The following is a 9,779-nucleotide window of genomic DNA, read 5'->3' as shown; positions in this document are numbered from 1 at the left end:
CTCTTTCTTTCTCTTTCTCTCTCTCTCTCTCTCTCTCTCTCTCTCTCGGTTGACCGGTCACCATTCCTGTGTTGGCAAAGGTTGTGCTTATCTCACTCCTCACGCTTGGCACACTGAAGCAGAAGAGTTTGGTCTGATGGCACCAGAGGCATTGAGATTGGGTTGCAGGGAGGGCTCGGCGGGAGGCTCAGTACCACCTAGGCCAAAGTTCTGGAGATGTTGCAGGACACATCCCACCAACCCAAAGAGTGCAGAGAGAGCAACCAAGAGGATGAGGGGACTGGGGGCTAAAATAGGAAGAACGGTGCAAGGAATTGGGTAGGTCTAGTTTAATGAAAAGAAGGACTAGGGGAGACAGGAGAGCAGTCTTCCAATATCTCAGGGGTTGCCCCAAAGAAGAGGGAGTCAAGCTATTCTCCAAGGCACCTGAGGGCAGAACAAGAAGCAATGGGTGGAAACTAATCAAGGAGAGAAGCAACTTAGGATAAACTTCCTGACAGTGAGAACAATTGGTCAGTGGAACAACTTGCCTCCAGAAGTTGTGAATGCCCCAACACTGGAAGTCCTTAAGATGATGTTGGATAGCCATTTGTCTGAAACGGTATAGGGTTTCCTGTCTAGGCAGGGGTTGGACTAGAAGATCTCCAAGGTCCCTTCCATCTATTCTGTTCTATTCTATTCTATTCTATTCTTTATTCTATTTATTTATTCTATTCCTATTCTATTCTATCCGAACCCTGTCACTAGCAATAGCATAGCAGTTAGACTTATATACCGCTTCATAGGGCTTTCAGCCCTCTCTAAGCGGTTTACAGAGTCAGCATATCGCCCCCAACAACAATCCGGGTCCTCATTTCACCCACCTCGGAAGGATGGAAGGCTGAGTCAACCTTGAGCCGTGAGATTTGAACCGCTGAACCCATGGCCGATCCTTACAGTGGAGTCTCTAGAGTCCAAGTGACCTTCGGGGGGGGTGTCTTAATCCCCCCCACTCCTTTTCTTATGGGGAAGGACACCAAGGCCGGTCTGGTCTGCCCAGCATTCCCCAGGACGAGTGGGACGAAAGCCTTGCAGCCAACTTGAAAGGGGATGAGCAGGGGAAGGGGCCTACCTGCATTCCTCAGGAAGCGGTGCCGGTAATCCACCACCACTCTGGTGTTGGGGTTGTAGAAACCGTCTCCGCAGTCGTAGCAGCCGTGGGGATTTGCCGCGGGGGATCCAGGTTGGTCAGCTGGGAATCCCTTGGGAAGAGAGGAGGTGAACAGCAAAAAAAACCTTGGACAAGATAGCCCAAGGTTTACTGCTTCGTACCAGGAACCCCGATATCAAGTCTCGGGGTCTCCCGACCAGCAGGGAGAGTCTCTGCCCACCTCCCTAAGAGGGGCAGCCCCAATAATGCCGTCATGGGCTGACCCAAGGCTCTACCTGCCGGCTTCAGGCCGTTGCAGATCTCGGTGTAAAACCTCCGGTCGTAGCCGTCACAGTAATGCCACTTATTGTCTTTGTATTCCAAACCATCAGAAAAGGTGTATTTCCCCTGCCGGGGCAAATTTAGGGTTAAGGTTGAGTAGGACCAAACATTCAGATCCAACTTCCTGTTTCTTGGCTGTGGGGTAAATATACAATTACAAGAGCCGAGGTGGCGCAGTGGTTAAATGCAGCACTGCAGGCTACTTCAGCTGACTGCAGTTCTGCAGTTCGGCTGTTCAAATCTCACCGGCTCAGGGTTGACTCAGCCTTCCATCCTTCCGAGGTGGGTAAAATGAGGACCCGGATTGTTGTGGGGGCAATATGCTGACTCTGTAAACCACTTATAGAGGGCTGAAAGCCTATGAAGCGGTATATAAGTCTAACTGCTATTGCTATTGCTAGAGTGCTGTACTGCAGCCACTTCAGCTGACTGTTATCTGCAGTTCAGCGGTTCTAATCTCACCGGCTCAGGGTTGACTCAGCCTTCCATCCTTCCAAGGTGGGTAAAATGAGGACCCGGATGTTGTTGGGGGCGATATGCTGACTCTGTAAACCGCTTAGAGAGGGCTGAAAGCCCTATGAAGCGGTATATAAGTCTAACTGCTATTGCTATATACCTGGGCTACACCAGGTTGTCAGCTAGTAAGTTATGAAACTGTTTTCATCAAACATAGGAAACTAGTTGGGAATGACCAACAAGGCAGGTAGAAGTAGTAAGACTCACTAAGCAAGGTGTGGTATTTCTAAAGAGGATGGACCTCCGTGAAGGACATCTAAGGTCCATCCAGCCAGTGGTCCTAAAAGGTCCTGATGGGACAATCCATTCTGGATCTTTGTTCAGTGTTGTCTTAGCATAGTGTGTGCACCACCCAGGAGGCATCTACCAAGGCTTCAGAGATGGAGGTGGCTCCCCATAGCGGGAGGTCCTTCTAGGTCCAGATGGGTCAAGATCAGCTCCCACCAGGGTGTCAAGAACCCCCAGAGGCTCCCGCTTCCCAGGATGAAGCCCTACCTCCACACAGATGCCTTTGTCCCAAGTCCCTTCGTATTGCTTCCGCTGGGGAATACAGAGTTCCTTTCCCGTGGAACATCCCGTCCTTCATCTCGCCCTCGTACTTGGTGTCGGTGGGGAGGGTGTACGTACCCGTCCCTTCCAACCTGGGGGAGGGGGGAGCCCAGAGAAACTATCAGGCGTCTAGTCTACACCTCTCTCCAACCACACAGGCCCCCTCCCCACGCGGCCCCGTCCTTCACCCTCATGCAAGGAAGCAACTTCCCTCCAAGTTGTGAAATTGTGAATGCTCCAACACTGGAGGTTTAAAGAAGACATTAGATGTCCATTTGTCTGAAATAGTGTAGGGTTTCCTGCCTAAGCAGGGGTATTGGACTAGAACAGTGTTTCTCAACCTTGGCAACTTGAAGATGTCGGACTTCAACTCCCAGAATTCCCCAGCCAGCAAGAGGGGGGAATTCTGGGATTGAAGTCCGGACATCTTCAAGTTGCCAAGGTTGAGAAACACTGGACTAGAAGACCTCCAAGGTCCCTTCCAACTCTGTATTCATTCTATTCTATTCTTATTCTATTCTCTACTCTCTATTCTATTCTCTACTCTACTCTTTCCCTTCTCTATTCTATTCCATATTTCTCCTCTCCTCTGCTCTATTCTACTTTATATTCTATATTCCTATTCTATTCTATAGTCTACACTCCCTTCCCCTAAGCATCATATGTCAAACGTGTGGTGTGTTATCATGCATTACTCATTGGACCAATTAATAGGCAGGGAGAACGCTCCCACCCACCACCACCCCAGCTCGCCTGCAGTCTTACTCTTAAGAGGGGGATTAATAGCATTATCTAGACACACCTGCATCATCTTTACGGGCGATTTATGATTTATTAGCGTTGCATATTAATGGACCGCGTGTACCGCATGCCCCCCCCATCCCGCATGTCCTATGCATTCACGCATTCAGGCGCCCTCCCTCGTTTGCCCGTGACAGAGGCTCCCCGTTGCAACGTCCGCCCAAAACGTTTGCACGAGACCCCCCCATCCCTCCTTTGCACCCCCCCCCTTTGCACCCATCCCCCCCTTTGCAAAGGGGCCTGCAGGAGAGAGGGGCGCGTCCCACGTGCACCTGCCGTTGACGCGCTGCCCGCGGTAGAAGCTACCCGTGTACTGCATGGCGGGGCGGGGTCTCTCTCGCGCGCGTCTCCGTCGCCTAGGCAACGCGGGGGGCGCGGCTGGGAGAGGCGTCGCCGTGGCGTTCGCCCCGCCCTGCGGCGGAGAGGGCCAGAGCGGGGCTTCTGCGCCTGCGTGGCCCGGGGAGCATGCGCCGTGGCGTCGTGAGGCCCTGAGGGGCATCGGCGGCGGCGAAGGGGAGTTCAAGGTGCGGCGCTTCTCCGGCCATGACGGGGCTGGTGGAGGTGCCCTCGCTGGAGGAGCTGGACGTGCCGGAGGTGAGCCGCTCTCCGGAGCCTTCTGCCCCGCCCCAAGCGGTGCCTCAGTTTCCCCACTCGCCTGACCTCCCGTGACCTCTGACCCTCTCCAGGGTTGACCTCTCCAAGGGGAGGGGTCAGTCCAGGCCTGTACCTGCAGCCCCCCCCCAATTCCCTTGAAGCCTCCTCCAGCCCCCCAAAGAGTATGTATGTATGTATGTATTATGTGTGTGATGTGTATACACATACATACGTGCATGCATACATACATATATATGCATATATATATATTTTGCAAAAAATATTCATTTCCTATGTGTGTGTGTATGTGTATACACATACATGCATGCATGCATGCATACATACATACATACATACATACAATATATGCATTATATATTTTTGCAAAATTTCCTATGGTGTGTGTATGTGTATACACATGCATGCATACATACATACATACATACATATATGATATATATATTTGCAAAAAACATTCATTTCCTATGTGTGTGTATGTGTATACACATACATGCATGCATGCATGCATATATACATGCATACATGCATGCATACATACATATATATGCATATAAATATTTTTGCAAAATTATTAATTTCCTGCAGTTTCCGAGCTTCTCCCAGTGTGCAATTGACACCAGCAGGAAGATTGCACTGGTTTAAGATGGGATCCCAGTAAATTTTGCAAGCAAAAAAAGAAAAGACATAAACAAAACAGTATTTCCCCTCCCCCAATTCCCCCCCCCCCCCAACATTTGTTACCTGGACTTTCAGAACTTAAAAAGTTTAGTCCTTCTCCTAGCATGGATTTGGCAACCGGCAGGAAGATTATATTTGAAAGTGGTGGTGGGGGAATAAAGTAAGAATCGATGAAGAGCCAGGCTGGATATTGATGAATTTTATTCATTAATCAAATGTACATAACTGCCCATCTCACCCAAGGCGACTTTGGCATGAGGAAGAAGGGAGAAGAAGCCAGCCTACGAAAACTGCAGGAGCAAATGTAAAAGTTCGCAGTAATACTAATGTCCTTGACTCAATAATTATTAATTTTCTTAAAATATAAACAAATAAATAAATATACTAAATATTGTAACCCTGTTGAGAGTCCCCTATTGGGAAAGGGGATGAGCAGAGGCTTCTCCCTGACCCCTCTTACAACGCTGAAATGTACTTATTTTTTAATTTAAAAAAAATCTACAAACACATCCTGTGAACAAGAGTTACATTTTAGTACAAATAAAACAATACCCTTCATATTCAAACCAATTAACTCTTACAGACTTTTAGTAATAATGCACGTATTTTGTTGAATTATAATCTTTCCTTAATTATTCAATATTTCAATATATTGATTTTTTTGCCAATCTCCATATTCTTGATATAATTCCTTTTACTACAGATAAAATACCAATAATCATATTGTTATGTTTAACAAACTTATATAATTCTAATAATAATTGAATTGAATATTGAATTATAATCTTCCATTTTCCCCTTTCTAATTTTTAATTATGCCACGGTTATATTTTTAAAATGTCCCCTTTCTAATCCCATTTTGAAACAAATAAAACAATGTTCATCTTCGGTATTTGACAAGTGATATAAAGTTTATATGTGTTATGAAATGTTGAGAGCCTGCAAGATGGCAACATTGGCTTCCTTCTTGCTCCTCAGCTGCCCGTTGGCACTGCGTCCTGAAGGCGGGTGCCCACCACTATGGCTCACAGTGTGACCGGATCAACAAGGGTTCATGCTCTGTCGTTGGGAGGAGAGGGACCCACGGAAGTGCTTGAAGGAGGGCCGGCCGTGAGCAAGTGCGCCGTGGACTTTTTCAAGTGAGCCTGACATGGGGGGGGGCACTGTGGGAGGGGGGTACGTGCTGTGAGGGTCTTGAAGGGAAGTATTAATAATAAAGGAGAATGTTCGTAACTCAGGGTTGAAATAAGAAGTATTATGGATTGTCACACAATCAGCCAGATGTTCAGGCTGGATTTGGCATTTTAACTGATCCATTGAAACCCCCCCCCAAGTCCTAGTATGGGCAGATGTGGAGGTTTGATGGTGTTAAGGATGTCAGCTGTTCCAAGCAAAGCTGCCTTCTGCAATTGACCGATGGAGAGGTGGTCAATGCCGACAGTGCTCAAATGCGTTGCACAGTTCAGCAGGTATTTGGACTGGAATTGGCATTTTTGTCACAGTTGAGTCCTTCCCATGGTAGGCAGATGTTTTTGTTCAATGGGGTTAAATGGATGTCAGCTGTTCCAAGCAAATTCCTTCCGCAGTTGACCGATGGATATTTTGTCAATGTCGATGGAAGTTCAAGCGGGGCCCCAGATGTTTTGGGGGTTGCACCCTTGTTGTTGTCATTTCATGCACCCGCCTTCCCTTCTTATTCTCCCTGGGGATCACCTTTCGGAATGGTTGTCTTGGTGAAGCTTTTATTCGGTTAACCAGACGCAGCGTTTTGGGTTTTCACAGGCAGATCAAGCTACATTGCGCCGAGCCCTTCAACCAATACTGGAACTGCCTGGACGAGTCCAACATGTTGAGGTTCCGGCATTGTCGGAAGCAGCAACAGCTCTTCGATGACTGCGTGCTGGACAAGCTGGGCTGGGTGAGGCCGGAGCTGGGTCAGCTGTCAAAGGTAACCCTCGGTTCACCCACGTAACACCTATCCTCCGCGAGCTGCACTGGCTGCCTATTGGTCCGGATACGCTTCAAGGCGCTAGTCGTCACTTATAAAGCCCTTCATGGTATTGGACCTGGGTACTTGAGAGACCGCCTGCTGCCAATTACCTCCACTAGACCGATTAGATCCCACAGACTAGGCCTCCTCCGAATTCCATCCGCCGGCCAATGCCGACTGGCGACTACCCGGAGGAGAGCCTTCTCTGTGGCTGCTCCGACCCTCTGGAACGAACTCCCCGTGGAGATTCGCACCCTCACCACCCTCCAGGCCTTCCGCAAAGCCCTTAAAACCTGGCTGGTTCCGACAGCCTGGGGCTAAAGAACCGTTGCCCCTATCTCGAATGGTATGATTGTTGCGTGTTTTAAATTAGGTATTGTTTTGTGTGTTGTTAATTTGTCTGTATCCCCCTTCCCTGGTTGGAGTTGTGAGCCGCCCTGAGTCCCCCTTCGGGGGAAAAGGGCAGCATACAAATGAAATAAACAATAACAACAACATTAACCGAAGACCTTGCGGTCTCTCTCCAGGCGTGTCCTGGTGGTCAGTGGACCCAAGTGCTCGTTGCTCCTTTCCCACCGTCTCCAATCATGCGGAGGCCTGCCCTCCATTTACACGGCAACCTTGAGAGTGTGCCAAGACTTTGCTCTTCGTCGTGACGCGTGAGGCCGTGGAGCATGGCCCCATTAAACCAGCCCTTTAAGGGGATGGCAGGTTTCTGGAATGTGAAGGCCGGGGGTCTAACTCCCCTCTTTCTGGTCCTGCCAGGCCTGTTTTTGTGCTGACAGAGCCAGCAGTTTTACACATGAGTCGGTGACGGAGGAAGAAGTTTGCTAGGAAAGGAGCCGTCAGTTCCTGCCTGCGTAAGAGCCAGTGCTTGGGAGGAGTTAGAATTCTTTATAGAATATAGAATTCTTTTATCGGCCAAGTGTGATGGGACACACAAGGAATTTGTCTTTGGTGCAGATGCTCTCGTAAGGAGAATAAAAAATACATCATCAGAATAAAACAGGGATAGTCAAAGTTACTAATAAGCTATCAAATCGTACTAGGAAACAAATAAAAACAACATGAATTGAAAGATACAAGCAACATGGTTATTATAGTCACAAGTGAGAAGAGATAGGCACTAGGAAGGAAGAGAAGAATAATAGTAATACCGTCTTAGTAAATTGTCAGTGTTGTGGAATTAGTTGTTAACTAGAGTGATGGCATTCAGGGAAAAACTGTCCTTGTGTCTAGTTGTTATGGTGTGCAGGGCCCTATAGCCTCGTTTTGAGGGTAGGAGTTGAAGCAATTGATGTCCAGGATGCGAGGGGTCTGTAGATATTTCCACAGCCCTCTTTTGACTCCTGCAGTGTTATAGGTCTCCATGGAAGGCAGGTTGCTAGCCAATGTTTCTTCTGCAGTTCTGATTCTCCTCTGAAGTCCGTGTCTCTGCCCTGTTGGGTTGCAGAGCCAAACCAGACAATTATGGAGGTGCAGATGACAAACTCAATAATTCCTCTGTAGAACTGAATCAGCGGCTCTTTGGACAGTGCAGCTTCCTGAGTTGGCACAGAAAGAACGTTCTTTGTTGTGCTTCTCCCCCAGTTTTCTACTAGTTTAGCCGATAGGACATTTTTTGATGTAGGTTTGGGCTCCTTTTCTGTGTTCCTTTCGCCCTGGTGGGCCCATCTTCTGCTCAGTTCAAACTCTGGCTACTTTATAGGCTGGTCTGAGGGGCAGAGGGTTTTCAATGCCTCAAGGGGACCCTCCCTTCCTGCTTCCGTGTCTCATTGTGTGGCTGTGTTTTGGGGGCTGGCTCACAGTGTTGTACACCTGTGTGGCACACACCAGCAAACAAGCCTTGCCTTCTGGCGTGTTTATCAGATGGCTTCCCGTGCAGGTTTTTTTTTTCCAAACGAGGGAAATATCACAGAGGCCCGTTGAGCATCACCCAAGTAGAAAATCCTGGGCAGGAGGTTCCGTGGTCTTGACTGCCTCTACCCTCTGGAACGAACTCCCCGTGGAGATTCGAACCCTCACCACCCTCCAGGCCTTCCGCAAGGCCCTTAAAACCTGGCTGTTCCGACAGGCCTGGGGGCTAAAGAGCTGTTGCCCCGTCTCGAATGGTATGACTGTTGTGTGTTTTTAAATTATGCATTGTTTGCTTTGTTTTTTTAAATTTCTTTTTGTCTGTATTCCCCTTCCCTGGTTGAGTTGTGAGTCACCCTGAGTCCCCTTCGGGGGGGAAAAGGGCGGCATATAAATGAAATAAACTGAACTGAACTGAACTGAACCAGCTTCAGGTGTCCCTCCCTGCTCTTCCCCTCCGCTTCCTCTTTGGAAATGCCTTCTTGAGCCAAGGTGGCGCAGTGGTTAAATGCAGCACTGCAGGCTACTGCTAGATCAGCAGTTCAGCGGTTCAAATCTCACTGGCTCAGGGTTGACTCAGCCTTCCATCCTTCCGAGGTGGGTAAAATGAGGACCCAGATTGTTGGGGGCAATATGCTGACTCTCTGTAAACCGCTTAGAGTGGCCTGAAAGGCCTATGAAGCGGTATATAAGTCTACTGCTATTGCTTCTTCCTTGCAGCAGCTCCATCCCATCCACTCAACGACCTTCCCTTGTGCTTCTTTCCCTTTCCAGGTGACTAAAGTGAAGACCGACCGTCCCCTCCCCGAGAACCCTTGCCATTCCCGGACGAGACCATCAACCAACCCGCCAACCGAAGGCGAATACAAGCCTGCGAGATACGGCAACCGAGGTTATTTCTGGAGTTGGTAGGGGGAGGAAAGAAATGGCAGCTCTGCACGTACGCCAGACTCAGAGGAAAACCGCGAGGGTTTGGGTTTTTTGGGGGGATGGATCATCGATTGCTCTTCGTTGGATGGTTCTTATCTGTACTCAGCGGTCATTAAATGCATATTCTTTGAGAGGTCTGACTCCTCGTGCCTCCTGTCGTGTGTTTTGTTTGAAGAGTACAAGTAGAGAAACGCTCTCTGTCATTCTGGAATAAATCTCCTTGGAGAGCAGCGAGGAAGGCGTCTTGTGTGGCGTAAGGACATTATTGTGGATTTCTTAAAAGAGCCGAGGTGGCGCAGTGGTTAGGCTGCAGTACTGCAGGCCACTTCAGCTGACTGTTATCTGCAGTTCAGCGGTTCTAATCTCACCGGCTCA

At 48.7% G+C, this 9,779-nt stretch overlaps 2 protein-coding genes across 2 annotated transcripts; one reads left to right on the top strand and one right to left on the bottom strand.

The window, feature by feature from the left end:
• Positions 1 to 92: 92 nt before the first annotated feature.
• LOC116519397 (MORN repeat-containing protein 5-like) lies at positions 93 to 3,656 on the bottom strand. The gene is given in 7 exon segments (XM_032233250.1): positions 93 to 133; positions 1,112 to 1,198; positions 1,201 to 1,275; positions 1,426 to 1,537; positions 2,483 to 2,534; positions 2,536 to 2,628; positions 3,610 to 3,656. Coding segments are annotated over 7 exon segments (507 nt in total).
• Positions 3,657 to 3,830: 174 nt separating this feature from the next.
• On the top strand, positions 3,831 to 9,544 carry LOC116518885 (NADH dehydrogenase [ubiquinone] 1 alpha subcomplex subunit 8-like). The gene is given in 7 exon segments (XM_032232420.1): positions 3,831 to 3,931; positions 5,609 to 5,621; positions 5,624 to 5,677; positions 5,680 to 5,736; positions 5,739 to 5,769; positions 6,413 to 6,578; positions 9,249 to 9,544. Coding segments are annotated over 7 exon segments (510 nt in total). The 5' UTR covers positions 3,831 to 3,880; the 3' UTR covers positions 9,387 to 9,544.
• The last annotated feature ends 235 nt before the right edge of the window (positions 9,545 to 9,779 follow it).

Source organism: Thamnophis elegans, chromosome 16, assembly GCF_009769535.1.
Source record: "Thamnophis elegans isolate rThaEle1 chromosome 16, rThaEle1.pri, whole genome shotgun sequence".
Lineage (NCBI taxonomy): Eukaryota > Metazoa > Chordata > Lepidosauria > Squamata > Colubridae > Thamnophis > Thamnophis elegans.
Note: the sequence above shows the minus strand (reverse complement) of the source record. Positions and strands in the feature narration are given on the sequence as shown.